This window comes from Opisthocomus hoazin, chromosome 7 (assembly GCF_030867145.1).
Source record: "Opisthocomus hoazin isolate bOpiHoa1 chromosome 7, bOpiHoa1.hap1, whole genome shotgun sequence".
NCBI lineage: Eukaryota > Metazoa > Chordata > Aves > Opisthocomiformes > Opisthocomidae > Opisthocomus > Opisthocomus hoazin.
In genome coordinates this window covers 7294794-7318380 of record NC_134420.1, presented here as the reverse complement: position 1 = coordinate 7318380, position 23587 = coordinate 7294794, and the positions used below count along the sequence as shown (strand labels likewise).

The 23587-nt window shown below is 40.4% G+C and overlaps 1 protein-coding gene across 3 annotated transcripts in view; it reads right to left on the bottom strand.

The window, feature by feature from the left end:
• Positions 1-519: 519 nt before the first annotated feature.
• BBOX1 (gamma-butyrobetaine hydroxylase 1) overlaps positions 520-23587 on the bottom strand; it is a 41630-nt gene continuing 18562 nt past the window's right edge. For all 3 annotated transcript variants that reach the window (XM_075426016.1, XM_075426018.1, XM_075426017.1), the window contains 5 exons: positions 15867-16065; positions 8357-8462; positions 5595-5791; positions 4689-4855; positions 520-3124 (listed from right to left, as the gene is read on the bottom strand). In XM_075426016.1, coding sequence (XP_075282131.1) covers positions 2964-3124; positions 4689-4855; positions 5595-5791; positions 8357-8462; positions 15867-16065 — 830 coding nt within the window. In that variant the 3' untranslated portion in view covers positions 520-2963. The remainder of the gene's footprint in view (positions 3125-4688; positions 4856-5594; positions 5792-8356; positions 8463-15866; positions 16066-23587) is intronic.

Below are 23587 nucleotides of genomic sequence, written 5' to 3'. Positions count from 1 at the left end.
GAACCTGGAGCCGCAGCATTCCTACGCCTGCCCATCTTCCCTGTCTGTGTGGCCTGCGCCTGCCATCTGCAAAGCTGCACCTTTAAAATAATAATAATGATTTTATTTATTTAACATTGATACCACGTAATTTGGGGAAATGTGGGGGCGTGGGCAGATAAAGTACAAGGAGGTGTGTCTATATAACATACGGCGTGTCTCGGGAATAACGTACGAACTTCAGGGATCTCTTGTGTGAGTTTTTAATAGGGCATGCTTCACTGACAAAAAATCCCAGCAATGCAGAACTAGATCCAGAGAGCCCTGATTAATGTTGGGTTTTTTTTTGTTTTTTCTTTTCCCCACAGCTGTTCAAAGTTATGGATTTAGTTGTATTTTAACTATATATTAAGTATATGGGACAAACCTGAATGGATCCAGGTCTAGTCATATTTACAAATGTTCATAAGTAACAATAATGACTTTATCTTTGTGTGCCAGATGTTATGTGTGAAGCTAGATTTGAGTCCAAAACAGTAATCAGTTCCATAATAGCTTTTAATAAACAGACTTTGAATAAAACCATTTTTAGAAAAGTACAGAATAAAAGCAGGAAATATCTCTTCCATATTAACCATTGGTATCAATCCCAAGACGTCTTTTTTCAAAGTTATAATTGCAATCTTCACTAAATTGTTATATGGAAAATACCACAGTGAAAGCACAGTACTGCTGGTGTCTTGCAGAATATAGGTATAACCTTTCCTCATCTTTGTCCCCTTTTATAGCAAAGGCAAAAAAAACTTTCCTCATGTTTCCAAAACTAATTATTAAAGGAGGCACTGAGAAATCAAATTACCACTAAAAGCCAGTTTTGTTGCGCCATGTCTTAGTGTCAAAACTTTGATAAAAACATTTCACTACTCACTAAAGAGGAATGGATTCGAACCACACTATGCTAGGTCAGGACCAAATCCTAATTTAGTTTTATTTTATTATTCAGCCGAGATATCTGTTGACTGTAAATGATGAGTAGCAGCTATGGAAGTGTTTGCAAGCGGATGTTGAAGTCTCACTTATGTTGGGGGTTTTGTGTCAACATAATTTAATTCTACAGTTATTTAATTCTGTAGTTACAGTTCTATTGTCCTAGCCTACTGGGAAGAGACTAGGATTTATTTGACTTTCAAGGAATAGTTTGGAAATGGAGTTGAACGGAACATATCTAAGAGTGGAGGTGTGGCTATTTTGTCAGGCTCGCAGCATGGTGAGACTGAAGGTAGGACGGTGAAAAATAAACTCAGTGGACATATTGTTGGGTATAAAACCAAGTATTTTTAAATTCTTTCTCTTTCAATTTGGCATCTGAATATAGGGGAAAAAACAGTACTTTGGCTGCAGTAATTTTTACATAGCGTGATCTCTATTCAGAATACAACCTAGAGGAAAATATCCAAGTCTATTGGAGGGATGGTCTTGTATTTGGTGTAACAAAAATGGATTGGAGTCCAGTTGCCACTCCTGTGCCAGGTGTGGAGTCAATGACCACCTCTTGTGCTTTGTGATTTCTAGCTGCCAAGCGGCATCGGCATTCTTCTTCCTGACTTTGCTCAAAAGTCTCTTTGCCCTGCAGATCGTGACTGCATCTGTGCACAGCATCCGATGGGATTTCTGACCCTACCTGCCATCTCTACACTGAGACTTATTTCTATTTCTAATGAAGAGGAAAATTAATATGATGCATTGTCTGGTAGCTTTATGGTTTCTGAGCTTATGGACTTAGAAATGAAGTAAAAGTTCTTTGTGGCTGTGAGAGTCACCTCACGTACAGCGGGATATGGGGAATACAGCATCTGCTGAATGAGATCTTGTATTAAAGTGGGGTTCTACTGAGAAAGGTGTGTATATAAAAAAAACTCCACAGCAGTGGTTGCTTATTTTGATAATGAATTTTAGTTACGATTTACGAAGAATGCCTCTCTGAAAATAGACGAAGGTGCTGTCCTTAACCAATCTTTAGCAAGTAATACTTATAATACTGGGGTGCATTAGGAGGAGTGTGACCAGCAGGTTGAGGGAGGTTCTCCTCCCCCTCTATTCTGCCCTATTGAGGCCCCATCTGGAGTACTGTGTCCAGTTCTGGGCTCCCCACTTCAAGAAAGATGAGGAGCTACTGGAGAGAGTCCAGCGGAGAGCTACGAGGATGATGAGGGGACTGGAACAATCTCTCCTACGAGGAGAGGCTGAGGGAGCTGGGCTTGTTCAGCCTGAAGAAGAGAAGGCTGCGAGGGGACCTAATAAATGCTTATAAATATCTCAAGGGTGGGTGTCAGGAGGATGGGGTCAAACTCTTTTCAGTGGTGCCCAGCGACAGGACAAGGGACAACGGGCACCAACTGAAGCAGAGGAAGTTCCATCTGAACATGAGGAAGAACTTCTTCCCTCTGAGGGTGATGGAGCACTGGAACAGGCTGCCCAGGGAGGTTGTGGAGTCCTTCTCTGGAGATATTCAAGACCCGCCTGGACAAGGTCCACTGCAGCCTGCTGTAGGCGACCCTGCTTCGGCAGGGGGTTGGACTAGATGACCCACAGAGGTCCCTTCCAACCCCGACCATTCTGTGATTCTGTGATAAGCTCCTTTTTGATGCTCCCTTCCGAGCTTTCTAGGCAGAGCAGGTGTATTTGTAGAGGAAAACTAAGGCATTGTGACACCCAGTCACCCCAGGTGATAATCTTTCAAGCCATTTTGCGCACTGATTTTAAAAAGCAAATAAACTGACAGAGGTAGCAATGCATTTTATAGATTCAATGACCAAGGCACAGATAAATCTTAAATTGTTATGAGCAACAGGTTTCTTAGCTTAGGGAACTCAAAAATTCATTATGTTAGTTTCTGAAAGAAAACACGATTTTCACAATTATTATTTTTTTTTTTTCCTGAGGTTAGACAATCTAGGTTTTGCTCATTCTAGTTAGAAGAAAGCTCAGTCCCTGTTGAGGACCCTCTTCCTGAGGAGCCGGAGCCTTGACATGACCACATCCCAGTCTGCATAGGCACCCTCCAGGTGACGAGTCACTTCTGATCCCGACGGGTAGCTTTGGCGACCGTGAAGCACGCGCCAGTTATCAAACGTCACTATGTCTCCTATAAAGAGATTGCACGAAGTTTAACATTTGGTATGTTATAGCTGGTTCCTTCAAACAGACAACATGGAGGTAGATTTATATCAGCAGTTAGGGAGCAATGATTTCAAGAAGCTCAGCTGGAGATATACAGCAACACCACAGTAATTTTAATTTAGCTGGTCATTCTCAACCATAGAGGGCAGGTCCCTTTCGACCTCTGCATCTTTTCTTGTATAACCAGGAGTCAGCAGGCCTTGAGGGGAAAGGTGACTACGGCAAATGCACACGAAGGATAAAAAGGGTGAAAGCCACTGGGATGATTTTTGTTTGATCCGTCTGGTACTATTTGTACTATCCACATCCTGCTTTACAACCCCTGTTACAAGAATTTTATGAGAACAAAGTCAAGCCATTGAAAGTTAGGAAATCACATAAAATGCCATGCTCGCCTTAATTAATTTTTATTCCTTGTGTGGCAGTGTTACGATAAATCTCTAATTAACCTTCTAGTCTTTCTTTCCTTCTTCCCCTCCCCTCTACCACCATTTTGGTGCTTAATTGATGGGATGGATGGTACTAATGTAACGTGAGGTACTTTGTTTTACCATTTATTATGTGATCTTATAAATTATTTTGTTGCATGTTTCCAAAAGAGAGAGATTCATTTGCTCGTAGACATTTTAAAGACACTTAGTACACGAGGCAGTCAGATACACTAATGAATTTACTTTTGTAACATCTCTTGAGAGATGAGGGACTATCCATATCTTTATTTTATAGCTGGGGAATGAAAGAACAGAGAATAAGGCCAAAGTAGTTAAATAGATGCATGGACTGACTTTTAAAAAGTAAAGTGCATTTCTTTAGCATGTTTTATGTTCAAAAAACAGCCCTGTACAACTCTAGCTGAAATTTAGAGCATCCAGCACTTCTGCAAATCTGCCTCCAGATGTCTTGCATAGGCCACCCAGAAAAGCAGCACAGCAGCAGCGGCCTTCGGTAATTCATCCAGCGTTACGCTGGCATTCGGTGTGTAAGCAAAGACGATAACTGAATTCCCCAAGGTGCTGCTCAGCTTCCTTCGGTGTTATGCACTTTATGTATCTGTATCATCTTCTAGATGTTGTGCAACTCCTGCAGCCATTGGGAAGGTGTCCCACTAATATTGTTTTAAAGCCCAAAGCATCAAATGAAGCAGAGGAAAAAAGTATGTGATCATGTATCATTTAACGAACAGACGCTGAAGTGGGATGGCACAGCAGTCTTACACACGGCGTGTCTCAACTGGGCTGCTACCGATATGACAAGTTACGATTTCCTATGTGGGATGGGGTTTTGGTGTAATATAAAGATACATTGGACTGATCAATAGCCAGGCTCTATCCCTCCTGCCTTTTTTTTTTTCTTTATAGTGTAACAATGGCAAAAGAAATCTGAGATGAATGTAAGGAAGCAGTATGAAATAAAACAGGTGACAGAAGGACTGGAATTTCCTCTGAATACCAGTGCTAACAATGCTTAAGTGTTTTGACTGTTAGCAAAAACATGTGAAAAATGATTGCAAGGAGAAGCAACTTACTGACCTGGTTTCAGCTTGTAAGTAAACTTATTTTCAGCACTGTTCAATAAATTATCAAATTCCTTTAGAGCTGCATAAAATGGCCTCACTTTTTCAGCTGGTATGTCAAACACTGTGTCTCTTGTTGCATTATTATAATTGATGCGAACTGCTTGGCCTCTGGAATCCACACTGTAAAACAGAGAAGGAAAGGAAAAGGAATGTATTAAGTTGTTACAGAAACATTTTAACATGGTTAAACAACAGCTGAACTCTCCTGCTGAAATTTCAGTATGTTCCCGTAGTGAAATTCAGATTGTTATTGGGTTGGCTTTTGATAATTAAGATGAACTAGGAAAAGGGATAATCAGGAGAAGGCGTAGACACTTAATTTGCTCAGAAATCTATATTCTATACTCTTGAATTGTAGAATAATAAACTTTTTAAATTCAGAAGCAATTATGAAAACTTGCTTTTGATCTTTTTTATAGTATGAATGCTTCAGATTATGACCTTTCATTGGCACGATACAGATGTACATTGGCTGGAATTTAGTAACGGATCTAGCTGCTACTAACCTGTGTCTGTACCCAGGAGCTGCTCTAATTACCATCACTCCTTGCTAGTGCAAGGAAAACTACACTGTGGTGGTACAAAGCACAGAACAAGTCATACGCTGGCAAAAATTCCAAACAAAGAAAAAAACCCCAAACCCCAAACAATAAGAAGAACAAATAAAAAAACAAAACAAACAAACAAACAAACAAAAACCAAAAACAACCCCCCCAAAAAAAACCCAAACCCCAAATAGCTACAGACCAAGTTAAACCAGTGTTTCCCCACGAGGTGGCAGGAGCAGACCGTCTCCTACCAACATGTAATCTGCCATGCAACAGGGTCTTGATTTTTCGATGTTGTTGGAACTACTCACTCTATAATCCTTTGTTTACATTGCACAGCAAAATCACAGTAGTCAACCCCAACATCTGTATAGTCTACAGTGGTAGACGACAGGATCTGGTACGCCTGAGGGTTTTGTTTCTTCAGCTTGTTGGATACGTGAAATCCATCTACAACTTCACTTTCACCTCCTGCAGGTGCTTGCTTTATACAGTGGAGAAACTGAACCTGGAATGAATTAACATCTCATTATGAGAAGCAGCAGCTTGCATATTTAACAATTCTTTAGTATCAGTTCCCTCATACCTGTGTTTCTGGTTTTTTTTTTTTGTTTTTTTTTTTTTTTTTTTTTTTTGTTTTTCAGCAAAAGACTGAGTTCCCATTACTGCAGCTTCACAGCCCTCTGCCACCACTATCACACAGGCAGAAAATTAAAGTAGCGTGTTCATAAATCCACCCCATTTGGGGTATCTTCTAATGCTTGTAACCTGTGAGTCAACTGCAAAGCTCTGGTCTCGCTTCTTTCCTTTGAGTCCCCCTTTGCGGCAGTCGTATAATTTTAAATGCACTGCAGTCTTATCCCAACAAGGAGGATTAGTTTTCTCTTGCAGACAAAGCTTACTGTGACCTGCCTGCTCACAGAGGGGAGAAGGTGGCTCTGGTAGAAGGCAACAGGCCCAGTGTCTCTATCATAAAGTAGGATTAAGACAGTTTCATTTCTCTTCCCAGTGAAATTGCCAAGGCGTAAGACAGAGCAGAAATCCTAACCTCGGCTCTTGGTTGCACCAGTGTAAATCTGAGCTGCTGACAGAGGCAGTAAAAGTGCCCTTGGCATTAGGCAGCCCAGCATCCCACAAAGTGTGACCGTTCATCTCAGCCCAACTACACAAAATACGTCTGTCATACCAATGGTAACAGTGTTCACTTTTCTGTTCCATGATGGTGAATTATTTCTAGGACTGTTAGGAGAAAAAACAAACACAAAAAAAAAACAGGAGAAGAAAGAGGAGCAGAGAACAGGGTTTGTCCCAGAATCCCCTCATGAGCTGGATCCCACAGACCTTGATAATGGTCACGAAGGGGGAAACTGAAATCTATTAATGAAGCCCTGTTCCATTCTTACTCCTCATTAATGAACAGCATCTAAATTATTTTCATAGGTGATGTTAATGTGAAGTATTTGATGTGCTTACTTGTGGATAACTCACATTGGGTTTTTGTTTAATTATAGAAACAACTGATACAAAGTACTCCACAACGCGAGAAGAGGAAGTTGTAGGTACGAAGCTTGTAGATGCAAACTTTGCCAGGGTTACGCTTCTCTTACCCATTAATCTGGACAGCTAGCCCCTGGAGTTCTGTATTCCTCCTGGTCATAAACACATTGAACTCATGAAACAGCATCCTCACTCTCTGTGGTTGATGCAGTGCTTCTGGAAGGCTGTTCTTTGGGGGTTTTCGGGGTGTTTTTCCTTGCTCTTTCCAGCCCCAGAGTCTTGTAATGCCTGATGATGGCCAATGCTGTTCTATTACTGTTGCTCACATTCACTTGAGGACTGATGTCGGTTTCAAAAACCATGGAGGGAAGCGTGGTCCCTGGTGCCTTGGGCAAGGTCTGCTGATGGCTTGGACACTGAGACTCACATAGTTTTCAGGGCTGGTTTGCACTCCCTGCTGTAAGTGAAATCTTTCTGTTGACACTGACCCTGGCCCATTACTTCTGGGGAGCACCTGACGTCGTGCTGGCTGGGAAGAGCGAGACACCTTGCAGTCCAAAGAGTGTAGTGATGAAGGAGTCTAGGGGAAGATGCCCCTGGACTGGGGGACCTGCTGGAAAAATGTCTTTCTGTGCAGCTCACAAAGCTCAGGCTGCTCAGCTTATCGTGAAGGCAGCTGAGAGCTGATTTAATGGGAGGGCGTAAGTACTTCCACAGTGGTGGGGGTTAACTGCTGGAAGGAAGGTCCAAGGAAAGAGGCATATGCTCCAAACCGACATCTTCAGACCGAGATTAACGCTTCTCTGAAAGGTGTCTTGGCCAGAGAAGCTATTTGGCTCAATACAGGGCAAAGTGGCTAAAAAAGAAAAGCCTGTGGTGTATTGAAAATGAGACGGTATGATCTACTGATGCCTTCTGGCATAAATTTCTAGGAGCCTATGAAAGCACATAGAATCATATATCTTTGTTCCTTTGTACCTGTCCATACTACTTTTCAGTTCTCTGGTGAATTATGTGGATTAGGCTTTGATATGACAGAGACTAGGTGAAAATGTATTTTCTGTGGTTGTTGGACAGCTTTACAAAATGTCCTTTTTTTGTCCAGTTATGAAAGGGCAGATAAGAGTCTAAATTAAATCAAATTATAGAAACCAGAACATAACATCTTAATTATATTTCTCCAAATACGGTCTCCTCCTGAGGACAACAGGCATGTCCTATGATGCCACAACTTGACTACAGCATGTAGACACCTAACTTCTTCAACATAATGAAGGCAGCATTAAAAGCACATACAGGACCTTAATGCTTTCTCATATGGTAATACTGTCAATACTTTGTGAGTTTCCATCTGAAAATTATGGCATACATAATGGGCTTGTTATGCAGAACTTATAATGTATATATTGCATACCCATATGTCTGTAGATTGTTATATGCAGATTAATATGTTGTTATTTTACATTGCTCTTTTAAGTCAGAATTCGGAGTCACTGAACACTAATTATATTTCACACTATAGGAACATTTCCCTTTCCCCTTTTATGTTGTGAAAAAGTCAGTAGATTCACCTTACCCCAGGTGGATGCTGCAGAACAGGATAATCGGTGTGAAAACATAGTTTCCCGGTTGTATAAGCCACGTTGTTAGCATCTGCTTTGTCTTGCACTTGCCAAGTTGGTCTTCATAATGAAAGGGAAAAGAGAAAACACGTTAAAACAGCCAGCCAGCATGCCAGACAGTACACATGAAAACTGTGAAATCACAGTACAAAAGAGTCATTCTGTCTTCGAACATGGAAATATTGTAAAATTACAAGGAAATAATGATCTAGCAGTGTCCTCCCACCCCAGCAAAGAAGGCTTATTTCAGCAGTCCTAGATTCCCGCTAGAAACTTAGGTGCGCCAAGGGGCATCTGCCCCCAGTGTAGTATCCAGAAGAATGATGGCTGTCCCACGGCAGTACTTTGCTGAAGGCAAAGATCAGTTGAAGACAGTAAGCAAGAGGTATTGGCTGGGATAAATCATCATCTTATTACTGAGGCTTCAGAAATAAGAGAGTGGAAATTGGCCCACTTCTTTTCATCAACCTTCCATTTTCCCCTGCCTGCTGGAGAACATGATCGATGAAATATGAAGTTGTTAAAGCCTATGTAACTTTCCCCCAAAATTATTTTTAAATTTTTATGATCTTGGAAAATACAGAGTATCCTTTGCAGGGGTATCTTCCCTGTAACTTGAAGACTTGCTGCTAAAGGAAAATGTCTTGAAGAAAGACCTTGTATCTTCTTCCCTTTCTCTGACGCTTTTTCTGAGAAGTACCCCCATTTATTTTGCTACACAGTTTCTGTCTTGAAATTTGACAAAATTCAAGAAGAAAGTTTACTGACAACTGCAGGGGGAAAAAAAAAAGGTCTTAGTTATATGACAAAGACATGAATACATCACGTTGCAGCACAATCAAAATCTGGTTTGATGCAGGAGAATTTAAGAGCAAGACCCACACTTTTTTTTTTTTTACAGCGTTTACATGATTGAAGACAGTCCTCAGCAGATGCATGTTACAGATCCAGACGTTTGTCTGGAAAAGTGTAACTCGCCATATGCCGTCCATGTAATCACAGGAACACAAGTGATTTGAAAGAAAATATGAAACTCATTTTCCCGTGTGAAATACTGTAGACCAAATATATTGTGTTTCAGATGGTGTGTGTCTAGCATTACTTCTTAATAATAGTTTAAAAAGCAAATAGGCTAAAGGCCATGCAGACCAAAATGATTTATATACAGTATACAAACACTTTTGTTCTAGGAGTGGTATTTAGTATAGAAACTATGCAAAATGCTAAAGCTAAATTTCTGATATTGCCGGGGGGAAAACCCCCTTGAATATTTGCAAATGTGTTTAACTGCCTGGGAGAAATCATTTTTACTATTTAGTACAGCACATATTCATCAGTACATTACTTCAGTACACAAGTATGATAATTTTAACCACGTTTCTGTAGTTGCCAATTTTACATCCAAAAAATAGCCCATTATATCATCCTTGTCATTAGTGTTGAAGGTTCACTGTATCTTTAATTTAGAAGGCTCCAGTGTCACTTGATGGTTCTAAAACAATTTAATACATTTTAATTGTCTCATTTATATGCAATACATACAATTGCTGGAATGGTAGTACTTCACAAAATCATTATAAGGTTTTGCAAAAGCGGTCAGTGCTTTCATGCTGTTACGCTTTGCAAGGGGAGCTGGTCCCCGGGAGCTTTCCTTCCACGCAAGGAGCTTCAGTCAAAGCTCAAGCTACTGACTTGAAGTCAGCGCTGCTAATAGGGAGCTCAGCGCTGAATGTGGAAAAATCAGCCTTACTTTGTCAAAGCCTCAACTGAGTGAAGTATCCACTTGGTCAGGGGGAGAACGCATGAGAAGTAAAGGAAGAAAAGGTGGGTAATGTCAGAGGACTCTCGGCCCTTAGGGAGAGCAAAGCAGGGTGGAATGGTTTAAGATTTAGTAATTAGGGTCAGATTTCAACATCAATTGCTCAGGCTGTTTGACAGAGGAGGAAATTTGGCATCAGGCAGGTGTAGCAATTTCTCGCAGTAAGTGGCAATGTGGGCTCAGTCTCCCTGAGCAGAAAACTAGCCTGTCTGTCACATCCTTAGTCTTGCAAAACCGCTGCACTAGGAACTGAAGCCACACCTGAATCATCTGGTCTTGCGCTTTATTAAAAATCTACGTCTCATTCACAAGAGATCTGGGACCCAGGTCCTTCTCTCACAGCTGAAGCCCTCTGGGAGGTGTGGAAGCTTTGGCTGTTTCAGTGGGAGCACTGGAGCCCTGAAGGAAGCCCTTCATGCCACCCCAAGCCCTGGACAAGGCTTTGGAATAGGAGAGGAGCACAAGGTCTAGGGCGTGAGAAGCTGGAGAAATGAATTGTGGTATGACGGGAGACCTTGCTAATGGAGCTGTGCCTCCGTAACATAAAGAAAAAGGTTAATTTAAAAGTGTGGAACCCCTTGATGTTGTTGTATGGCTGATACAGAGAATGTTTCCACTTTTTACAGGAATGACATTTTAGGTAGCATGTACTGAAGAGACATCTAGACAAGAAAAAAGGCTTTTGTTTTTCCATGTGTCAGGGTTATATTCATTGCTGCTACATTTCAGTTTAAAATTCATGGCCCTGTTCAGGTAATGTTTTATTTGGCAAGCTTGCCAATTCCAAATTTATCCTTTTATTTATAATATTTGGTAGGACTTGTATTTGGCTGCTAGCAAAATAGCAAGGGAATTACCTACAGTTATTATTTTATTACAGTTGTAAAAGCCACCTCAGAATTGGATGCCAGTATGAAATGAACTTCTGGTTTAGAGGTGAAGAGAGGAGCTGTAAAATGCTGCTTTAAGTCTGTTGTTAAGACTGAAAACTCAATGGAGTTTCTGCTACTGCAAGGAATATGTAAGAGCAACAAGACCAGGCACTACAATAACTATAGCTGAAAATGAAACAGGTTAAATTAGGAGAAAAGATACAATAGGAAAAGAAGTCTTTTCTTCTCTGTAATATTTTTAGGCTGGGTTCCAGCTATACATGGTAAAAAAATAAGAAATTTATTCCTCATAAAGCACTTACCCCCCCCAAATATCCAAAAATAAGACAAAACCATTAAAGTCTTTTTCAAGACTTCATGTGATGAATTACCCATTTAACAAACACTGGGTTATTAAGCTGTTTGAATACAATTCTCTATTTTCTGACGTTTAGCATGTTAGCATTTCATACACATCTGCATGAAAACATTTCAAACTAGTTTTTTTACTTAATTTTTAAAAAATACTTTATAGATAATTTCTTAAACGACTACACTAACAATACAAAGTTTATGCATGATCCTGCTTGTATTTTCCAGAATTTTAGGATTTCTTCCCTCTCTCCCCCCCCGCCCCAGCAGAGCGCTTAAGGAAGAAAAATGGTCTAAAGAGTCATTAAAAAAAATAATTACAAAGCAGTAATCATTCACATCCCCAGTATGGCAATGAGAGCAGGTGAATGTTGCTGAGGATGTCAGGCTGCAAGATGTGTGCATGTGCCCAGGGAGGAAGGAGACTTGGTTGATGGCTGTGCAGCAAAATGGAGAGCAACTCTTGAAAAGGTGTAAAGTTTTGCAGCCCAACTTTCTAAATGCAGCCTTTGTGATTAAAGAAACTCCTCTTAAACAGAGATAAAAGATAAACCAACAACTCCTCACAATGCATTGAGAAGTCAATGCTCAGAAGCAGTGTCAGTTTTGCCTACAAACCACACACGTGCAAGCAGATGATACTTGCTTTTGTAAAATATTTCTCATAGGCTTCATCCAACACCAGAAGAGCTGTATGGTGGGGGCAGGCAGTACCCTTCTCATGACTCAAGTAAGCTCTGGGTCAAGGCTCATCAAACTCCTCTCGTACACCTCCTTGGCAGGACAGCTGCGCTGTACAGATCTGGCAGCTTACCTTTGTGTCACCGTGAGTGTTATGTTTGAAAGAGATATGCTTTTTCTGTATAGCCTTAACAAACGCATCCTTACAGTGCACCTCGGAGACAGCCAAACGGTGTCTGATCTCCGAACAGGAGAGACGAAAGCCAAGACGTAAGGAACAGCACACCCGTCCCAAATCAGCTCACTGAGCCTGGCTCTGAGCTCCAGAGCAGGCTGCCTCTGAATCTACAGTTACTGTCTCTCCTTGCAAGTCGGCAACATAAAAAGAAAGTGTGTTCCACAGTTTTGGTTCTCTCTCCTGAAAGTCTTGGCTCTGCTAATATGCACATTGTGTCACACACATCCTCCCCCTTTTCTGACTGTTCCTGTCCTTTAGCACTGGGGCATAGGCTCTTCTTTCAGAGCTGGACACTGGTCTGTATGGAGCTTCTTGACTTCACCCTGTGGCAGAGCTGTTTTATTGTTACCTGAAATCCAGACTAGTCTGCAAAACCAGTCTTTGGATGTCAGGCTCTCTTTGACCTCATGCTCTTCAGATTTTAATGCAATATTGCAAAATCAACCTAATCATACACAGAAACATAATCAGCAACTCTCAAATGACTGAGAGTAAATCTAACCATGGCGGCTCAATTGGGATGATGTAAACCAGACTTCAAGACTTTCAAGTACTACAGCTGTGTTTAAAGAATAAAAAAGAAAAAACCCAAACTCAACTAAATTAAATATTCTAACTAACTGTGGTTTTTTAAAATGCAGAATTAGTAGTAGATTTTGTAAAGAATTGTAAAGAATTTTTATAAATAATTTTGTAGTAGAATTGTAAAGTTTCCTTAACATTGAAACTCTCTTTCTGCAGCCTAATAAGTACATGAATTAGCAAATAGGTTTTGGAAAAGCAAGGAGACTTACAGCCTTTTACCATTCCTTTACTGTGAACCCTAATATATAAGGAAACATAAAAATGAGGTTTAATCAACACCAATAGTCAGTCTGATTTAAACAGTGAACAGAGCTTTAACCACTACTTGCTCAAATGGTGTGGACCAAGGCCACATTTCAACCTCAGTCTTGTATGGAACATTAATAGGCGGGAAGTTCTTTGTGGGATGTATTAAAACATATATCTCAGACTCGGAACTCATCCCGACACATTACTTTTATTGAAACCATCTTCAAAGAGAGTAAACATTAATTGAAGCTGACTTGAAACAAGGTGAAGCATTTAATAATCGTTACCGTTTATAATCATGTTAGGGAAGTCAGTGAGGGGCAAGTCTAACTTTTTTTAACAGGAAAAAAGCCCAGTTTGATGACACAACCGATAAAATGGCATGTCTCCCTAGGTCAGTCTGAATCATGTCAGCTCAACTTAGACAAGGAAATGATATCCTAACAGTTAATGCCCATTTATGCAGTGAGGGACTTCTCAGTCTCTCTCAAGTGTAGCAGAGTTATCACAAGCTTGATGCTGCAGGCAGTGTCAGACAGACAGCTGGCAGTAATTTCAAACAGCAAGGATGATTAAGAGCTGAGGCACAGTACCAGGCAGAATAGTAGATTTTTTTTTTCTTACAATGCTGCCGAGTTCAATGTCAAAAACTTTTGAACACCTTAGTGAAAACCATGTTACAGGGCTCAGCAGATGAATAGGTGAAACAGTGGGCTGACATGTCAAGAATGTTATTCCAGGTTTCAAGATTATTTCCAGTTTTAGGATCTAGGAATTTCTTCAAATCCAGTTGTTCTTCCCTGAAACTTTTAGGAAAGCAACTAAACGCTCTGTTGTAACGTAAGCACTAATCCATGGTATATGTTAAAGAGTTTGTATGGGGGGGGGTTATTGTTGTTCGGGCTTTTTGGTTTTTTTTCTCGTCTCCCGTTGAGGTGTTCTGGAGATAGATCTTTTAGTAGTAAGCTTTATCAAAGAACCAAGATTTTTTGTGGTTATCTGGGGCTTGCTATATTAATTCCTAACTCAAAATGCTTGTGCAGCTGTCTGGATACAAAGAAAACAAATGTTTCATCCTTCAGATACCCTGGAGAGCTGGGAAACACGCTCAGATACGATCAGGGTTGGATACCCCTAAGGATCTCCTCATATCTGTTATTAGGATCACGTCAAAGCAGAGAGAGAAAGCAGTAGTATTTTCATAATGATGCAAGTTTTAAATTGAGACCATAGCACACTGCCAGACATAGAAGTGCATGATATTAGAAATGCTTTTAATGCTAGGAAATGCTTTGTAGCACTGGATGAGGTTTGAGTCGAGCAGGGGGTTCTGCTCCCATTTATTGTAGCAGGATTAACCTGACTGAATTCCTGTTAACTTCAAAAACCACTTTTCCTTCTGGCACAGTCAGCAGAAAGAGGAAACTACACCTTAATGAAATCACACCTTAACAAAAGTACATTATCTTAACTACCCTAGTACATTTATACATCACTCTCTTTAAAGTTTAAGAAGTATTTATCATGGCTGTTGGAACTGAAAAAAGCTTCATAATATTCATGGCATTTTAAAGCAGTTACTCTCTCCATCCCTTCTTTTTGGAAGACAATTAAAAAAAAAAGAATAATGACATTCTCAGAGGCTGTTCTAAATGCTATGAGTTCACCTCAGTTTCTGCCAATTTCTAGAAGATTCTTGAACAAGCTTTCCTGATTTGAAGCGTGGGGAAAAAATTCTGCACAAATAGGTTGGCTTTCAACATAAATGAAACAAAAATGAAGGATGGAAATTGGGTAAGAAGCAACTTCTACACTGCTAAAAATTATTAACATATCACAATGGCTATTTCTCTGCCTCTTAGAAACGGTTCACTAAATCTAAAAGCCAGCAGCATCAATGACATGTTTTTCCACAGCTGATGATGGAACGATAGTTGCAAAATGCAAATCTAACAATAAGTCTTAATAGACATCATAGATTGAAGAAGGGACCTTTTGTTCACCTTCCTCCCCTTCACCTCACAATTAACATCCTGCCTTAATGTATTTTCCCTGATACCACAGTGCTGCTTTTACCAACCTCACCTGCATTGCATACTCCAGCAGGGCTCACATGTGCCTTCCCACAGGAGTGTTAGGGGCAGAAAATCTTTCCTTCTGACTTCCAGTCTTGAGAGAATGTGGTCTTTCTGGCTAAGGTTTTCCCCACTTCTATTTATTTTACCTTTTTTTTTTTTTTTTTAGACAAAGAAGGAGACAATGGTTATTGCCCACACGGTTTGTTTGCTTCTTCTCTGAACTAGAGGCAAATCCGAGTGAAGGAGACCTCTTGCCATAATTTTTATTAGTTTTTATTCTATTATGGGGGAGAAGAGACCTTTTCAGATGGAAAACCCTGAATGTTCTGTTTTTGGTGGCTATTCAGGCACCAAGAAATTGCAATTATGTTTAAATGTTAGTATCTATTTTAGTAATTTTTTTTTTTAAGAATGAGCGCACAGCCAATAGTAGGGTTTTTTTTTTTTAATATACTTTGTAAAAAGTTCTACCAAACAGCTTGGGATGAGGGACATGACAGTATCTTAGCGAATAAAGCTAGAGGAGGTTAAATAGCCAGCAAAGCAAGGATATTAAAAAACCAAACTCACCCATAAAAAGTGAGACGCAGGAACCCAATCCTGTGGCCAAGTTTAACCAACTCTCCCTGCCTAGTAGCAGCTCCCGTTAGTAGCACAATTCCCACTTTCTTTAGGGTGCGCAGCCACTTGTATGCACTTTCATCATTGTACATGATTTCTTCAAAAGGTATTTTGGGAAGTTGCAGGTCTGAGTCCCAGTACTGGAGTTCTGTGAAAGGGAAGAAACAGAGAAACGAGGGCTTAGCTGTTTTAGCATCAAAGCTCAGACATAGTCAAAGTATGAAGTTAATGGGATTTCTATGCATTGGTGAATATGCCCTCAATCCTGCAGTCAGCCACCTGAAACTAGGCTCCTGAGTTCACATGGGTAGCAAGCAATCTTTACGATGAAATCCAACAAAATATTGCAGTTAAAAAATTAAATCAGATGTTGAATAAAAGACCATCATTTTGTTAGCAGAACATCAGAAATGGGTATATTTACTTTTATGTCTGTACTGGTGAGCCACAAGAGTGAAAATGGGAAACTCAGATTGCTACGAAAGTTTGTTGTCTAGGGTAAAATAGCATGGAGCACCCTGAGATCTGCCTCAAAGGTATTATTGTATGGATATATAATAATGAAAAGATTATATTCCTGATGTGCAGGAACAGGAGAAGACACACATCAATATAACAGCTTACAAGCAGAGTAACTACAACAATTGCATAAGTGACCAATCAATTTTCTTTTGTAGATTTGTCTTCATGAAGTCATGTCCCGTTATGTTAAATCCTGCAGGATGGTGTCACTCCTTATCTTTTTCCTCTGCAGATATTTGCGAGCATTTATCTTATCCAGGAAGATGCAAAGGAGAGCCCAAGATGTTAACAAACCCAAGCACTGCCAGAAGGTAAAGAAAATTATCGAAAGATTAAGTGATGAGCAAGAAGTTATGTCATTCCATTCTCAAACAAAATTTATTATAAGAGCATATGACAATAGAAGAGCGTTAGAACTGCTATACCATAATTGGACATTTGCTTGCTGATTAGACCTTGTGATGTAAAAGGTGAACAGCCCCAGCCATTCGTTAGAGGCAGTTACAGACTTCCAAGTGGAATGGAAAGGGCTTTTGAGCCTGGTTTTCCTTCAGACCTTTTGCTGCTCCTCTCTTCTTTCTTTTTGTCCCCTCAAACAAGCAGCAGCTGCATGGCACATCATCCAAAGCTATAAAAGTAGTGAAAATCTATGCAGCTCTAGAATTAAATGCTGCTTAGTCTTATCCTTTTATGTACTTACAGCTGCCAAAATACTGCTAAATATGTATTTTTCTCTAATGGTATATCCATGTGTATCTATCTATCTATATTTTTTTTCATGTGTGACCAATTCTTATTACTATTTTCTAGTATCACAGTTCTGTAATAGTTATTGGCTTTCATTTAATAATGCTTTTTAAAAATCTTGTAACTTATCCTGAAGCGATCACTTTCTGGTTGAGTTGGAGAGTTATCAAATAGGTAAGTCACCTAATACAGAGAAAGGAAATAAAACTAAAATACTTGTTCATAACTAGAAAAAAGACACCCACAATTATTTTCTCTTAACTATATTATTTTCTGAGGAAGAATGTATTCTGGTGTCAGACATCATGGCCTTCTATACATTTGTAAAGATACTCTACAGAAAAGACAAGCACAAACATCCAAAAAAATAAACAAACAAAATAAAGTAATAATTCAATATGATCATGAAATCTAGGCAGATTTTTGATGTTATGAAGGGCTACATGATCCAAATCTCATCTTCTTTCAGAACTTTGGATGGCTCATGGCAAATGATGAAGGAACATGCCCACACTCACCCAAGGGTGAATCAAGTCTCAAGACTCCCCTTAGGAGTTCAGAAATGCGGCCAGGAGAGAGGAGCAGGTAACCTCTTCCCCCAGCCCAGGCCTCACCAGCTCTTGTGACACTTGCCAGAGGTGTTTGGGCTCTGGCCTTCAGGAAAGCAGCCCTTCAGGTCCATGGTGGGACTCACAGAACAGTCAACAGCTGGTCTCCACTTCATGTGGTCCACAACAGCAGAAAGCAGCTAACGGGAGAAGGCCAGTTATTCAGGTCTGAGGACATACATAAATGAAGTAAGTCTTGGGAACCTGCTGTGGGAAAGCCTCTCCAGTTACTCATGTCTGAGGGCATACGTGTCTAGAGTAAGTCTTGGCAGCCTCTCCAGGACGATATTTTCTCAACATTTTCCCTTAAGTGAGCACACAGTCCTTCAACAGAGACATTCACCACTATGGCTTAATGGCCACTCACTGCAGAGCAAGGTAGCCAAACTGGTGGCCTGTTGCACACAAGAAGCAGAAAAAAGTTAAGCAAGATATAAGACTTGCCTTAAACACAGACATAGGTACACTAAGATAATGTAACCAGGGACCATGTGTAGGCATTTGATAGCATGGTATAATTTCTGATAGCAAAGTCAGCAACTGGCACTTTCTGAAATAGCTAAGGAAAAAAAAATACACAGAATAAGTAAGCACAAAGAAGACAACTGCACAAGTGAAATATAGGAAACAAGTAGAAGTAACGTGTGAAAGAGAGAAAAAACCTACACATACTAATAGGTAGAGAAGATGATGGGTGAAGCCAAAGTAACCCCACAGGACAACAGGAAACATGCTGGGGAAAAAACCCATGAAGCAAGTCCTGGCTGCAAAAAAAAAAAACAACTCCAGAGACATTGTGCTGTCACCCATCCTTTCAAAGGAAGAAAAAGAAGAGTAAACCACCAATAAATATTGAGGAAAAAAAAAAAAAGAGAAAAAAGAAGACATTCCATTGCAGAGCTGGCTTCCTTCACAAAAAGTACTCTTCCCCCAACTTTAAAAACATACAAACCATAGCACCAAATCCAAAGCACAACTGCTTACCCCAGCTCTCTGCTGTTTTATACTCATGGCTAATTTAGGACTAATTTAGGTGATTAAGGACTAATCCTTGGCAATGTGTACTGCTAATGAATGTCAATCCAGTAGAGCGTTGTTTTGAAGTTTCAAGCTGTGCTGGTGTCCTTTAAACATATCACCCAATCTGCAACTGCTACGTGTAAAAGTAAAGGTATTTATGGACAGACAATACGCAGAGTTTCAGTTGTACCAGACAGAATAAAACAGAGCTGGAGATCTTTCATCTTTCTGCTCCAAATGTAGCAGCACCCTCATAAAATAAAAACTGATCCCCAAATAAAGCTGAGTGTGCAAAGTGCTACATGGTGGACAGTGATAGAAAAGATCATAAGAAATGTGAAACTATAATTAAGTAGCTTTAATGGTATTTTCTAGTAGTTGGTAATTTTTATTATTACAGTTTGTATTCTTGCATGCATGGTGGTCTAATGCTGTAACTGCTGTACTAACCTCGGTTTCTACCTATGAATGTAGTGGATGTAGGTAGATATAAGTTATCACTTTAAGTTATTAGACAAAATAATTAAACGCAAAGCAAGTCTTGGTCCTCACTGGATAATTGGGATAGCTGTAGGATAAGAGACTCCTAAATAATTCTACTCCAGGCAGCTCGGCCCTGGGAGAGCAGATGCACCAAGCTACACAGATAAAGAGGCACGAAGAGGGCAACAAGACCAGAACAAAACAACCTGGAAGGACACGGTATATGTGATCTTAGAACTGCGTTTGCACAGAAACAAAGGTCAACCAGCGGCCACCATGATGAAGAGTACAAGCCTCCATCTGAAGACACCCGACGACCACCCAGAGGCGCCAACAGACATGCGTGAAAGACATTAACATATGCTAATTAGGTCTTGGAAAATCCGTGAATATGCTACATATTTCTTGGAAATAGAATGAATATGTATTTGTGACTGTATTTATCCTGAAATGAGAGAGTGTTTGGTGCACACATTTGGAGGTCAAACGCAATGCTTGGGACCACTCTGGGGTTACTGGAGGTGAACCAATTAGCCCGTGGGGTTACTTGATGTCAAATGTAATCTTCTTAAGGACATGGAAACTGTTGGAGTGGGTCCAAAGGAGGGCTACAAAAATGATCTGAGGGCTGGAGCACCTCTCCTGTGAGGACAGGCTGAGAGAGTTGGGCTTGTCCAGCCTGGAGAAGACAAGGCTGCGGGGAGACCTGATTGCAGCATTTCAGTACTTAAAGGGAGCCTATAGGAAAGATGGGGACAATCTGTTTAGTAGAGACAGCAGTGACAGGATGAGGGATAATGGTTTTAAACTAAAACAGGGTAGGTTTAGGCTGGATATAAGGAAGAAATTCTTTACAATGAGGGTGGTGAAACACTGGAACGGGTTGCTCAGAGAGGTAGTGGAGGCCCCATCCCTAGAAACACTCAAGACCAGGACAGGGCTCTGAGCAACCTGATCTAGTTAGTGGTGTCCCTGCTCGCTGCAGGGGGGTTGGACTAGATGACCTCTAGGGGTCCCTTCCAACCCAAAACTTTCTATGATTCTATGGTCACTCTGGGGTTACTTGAGGTCAAATCACAGAATCACAAAATCACAGACTGGCAAATGTCATCTTCTATGGTCACTCTGGGGTTACTGGAGGTCAACCAATTAGTCCGTGGGGTTACTTGAGGTCAAACTCCTGCTTTTGGACACATTGTGGTCAACACATTTTTTTATTATTTAAAATTCCATAATGGTTTCTGACAGGGTGTCAGTACAATCTTTCTTGCCTCCCAGTGACTTTATCAGGCACTGGCTTTTTAAACACACCCAGTAATGCTGTGTACGAATTTAGCTGTTTTCACCAGTGCCGTCTACTCTGCCCACTGTAGTTTGTTTTCTGATTCCTTCTTCCTAGGAATGCTGTTATTATTTATACTGATTTTTTAAAGTTATTTAATATTTCTATCCTTTTTAATGCAATAAATAAGGTTTCTTCTCTGCATGGAGCTTTCATCCAACCATTCAAAACTGGCAGCTTTTCCGCTATGAAGTGGAGGATTTGTGATGTCGTCCGTTTGACTGAAGACTTCCACCCACAGCTCCCAGAACTGCATTGTTGAACATGGCCAGCATCGTCCCATGAAAACTATATCTATTTTGGCTAAAAGCAGATGAGCTCTGAGAACGATAATAAATTCTGTGTATACTAGTATGAAGAATAAAAGAGCCAGGTTTAAAATAATTTTCATGAGACCTGTGAATTACGTGAGGCTTTTTCCCTGCTGAAACTGGGTTTTAACTCTTACCAAAAGGCTGCCCCTTCTGAAACCAAGGCCATTTTACTCTAATGGCCAAAGCAAGCTGTATGCCAAGAAAAATGAAGGTTATGGCTCTCTGCGTGGCTGAGTGCCAAGTGGTTTTTTTCTGAGACTGCAACTGGAGATGTCCAGGACTTCATCAGTGGACAACTATGGATTTTTCCCTCCTTCATCTTTGCACAGCAAGACCCTGAGTCTTACCCATATGGCTCCAAAATTGTGTGAGACATATGGAGTATGTTAGAGGAAAATGTTTGACAACTAAAACTTCTGGAAGAACTTTGAGAAGAAGTTTGCTCAATAACCTGAGGGCAGTGGTTTCAGTTTCTGTTGCTCAGGTCCGTGAAGCATTTTTCATCCCAGAGCACAGATGGAAGAGCTCTCAACCACTGGAGCCACCTCGCACCTCTCTGTAGGAGCATTTCACTTGCTTCTAACTTTGGTGGCCGTGGTACCACAAAGTGGCAGCGCGCGACCTCCGATCTCACGACTCTTTTACTGTCAACTGCCGCGGCTCACCTGATTTCAGAAGCAAAACAACCCTGGTGGTTGCAATTCCCCAGGCTCTTTTTCAGCAGCTTTGTGCCTTACATCTTTCAGACTTTTTGTGGGGTATTACGTTAACTTGCAGAACGAGGAAACAAGATGTGATCTGCTCACTCGATGCGAAAACCAGTGATGGTGGCAGATACAAAAGGCCATTTGGACGCATACACCTTCCCTTAAAAGTTATTGTAATGCACAGAAATAGAAGTGGGGGTAATCTCTTTCTCTCCTGTACGAAAGACCTGTTTCAGATTTATACTCCCCGAATACGACACTGTCTGCCTCCTTGCTCCCTTCTCACTAGTTTCCACTTGTTTCACCAGTTTGCCAATTTCTATGCACAAATAAACACACACATACGTTCAAACCAAAGATGTTGCACAGTAATGGGTAAACAAGACAAAGATGCTATTTCTTACAGTTCATTTTGCATGAATTTTGCTTTGATTCTAATCTTCTGAAAAACTCTAAACATTAGTTTTAAGTCAAGCATTCTCTTAAATGTTGAATAAGAGCTCCTCTGCTTACAGTAAAGATGTAATTGGTTTCCCTTGCTTTGATGTCTTTAATCTGAAGCTACTTAGTCTTTAGAGAGGGCACAATAAAACATGAAAAGATTTTATCTATTCCACAGAATAATTGTTTTCTTTAAATCACATCTAGCTTGCTTGGTATTTTAGCTAATATTCAGTTAACTTGTCCAATCATCAATCACAGAGATTACATACTAGAAATGAGAGCATAAAACATTTGAAAAATGCACACGACATCATTTAGAAAACACCTATAGCTCTCTTTATTCTAACATCTCTTCAATAGACAGGACCAATAAAAACTACTGCATGTTCCATGCAGCTTTCAGAATGGGAGCTCTGGGGGATTTTGCCTGGTGATGAGGGACATGCTCCACTGCAGAGAGATGCAAAGGGCCAGCTTTGGGGGTTTTTCACCCCCCCTCTCTCTAGATACAGGTAGTAAGTACAAAATGCAGTGTGGTCATAAAAAATGTGAACCCAGACACTACATAGTTACAACATTTTTCAACAGTTGCAAAGTCTGCAAATTTCCAGCCACTCCTTCCTCTCCCCTTTGGCTAAGGCTAGTTATAGACCGTCCAAGAAACACAGCGCACATACCCAAATATAAGCTATCCACATAGACCATCTTTTATGCTCTATCTGTGTTTCAAAGAAGCTGTAGTAGGATTGACAAGCTGTTGAATTTCACAAGATGTTCATAAAATGAAAAAAGTGCAATCCTTGAGGAGGGATATAATCTCACCTCATTAAATTCCTTTTCGAGACTGCTCCATGGCCTGCGACTCACTGCTCCAGTGTGTTTAACTCCATATACATCCTTTCACACACTTGAAAGATGGGGAAAAAATAAAATATGAATGTTTTCCTTTTTTTCTGTTAAAAGTTATTAAATTAAAATAGATTTAGGTATGCTGTGTGGACTGCCAAGAATATCCTTTGAAAGTCAAATCTAAGCTTCAGTGTTGGTGCAGGTAAATAACCATGTGAAAACTAATGGAATATTTAAGTTTCAGTTTTTCCTTCCTAGTCTTACTTGCCATCTTGCTAATAAAAACTTTCCTGATCTCCCTTACATAAAACAAGGTGTAAAGGAATATTATATTCAAGGAATATACCAACAGAATTTTCCCAATTTTCCCCACTTTGGGAAACAGATGCACCTGGAATTTCACTGCAGCTCCAGGAGCCCCAGATGTCCCTGAGTACATGGACTGTAAAGTCCTCTTGTTCAAACTCCAGTTCCCACTGTGTTTGCTAGAAGTTCCACCTAATACGGGATGCCCCTTCCGCAGCCAGTGGAAATGGGCTGTGGGGTTGGGTTTTGGGGTGGTTTTGGCTTTTGTTGCAAACACCTGCTTTCCCACAGCACTGTAAAACCGTGCATGCTCAGCCTATCTGTCTGG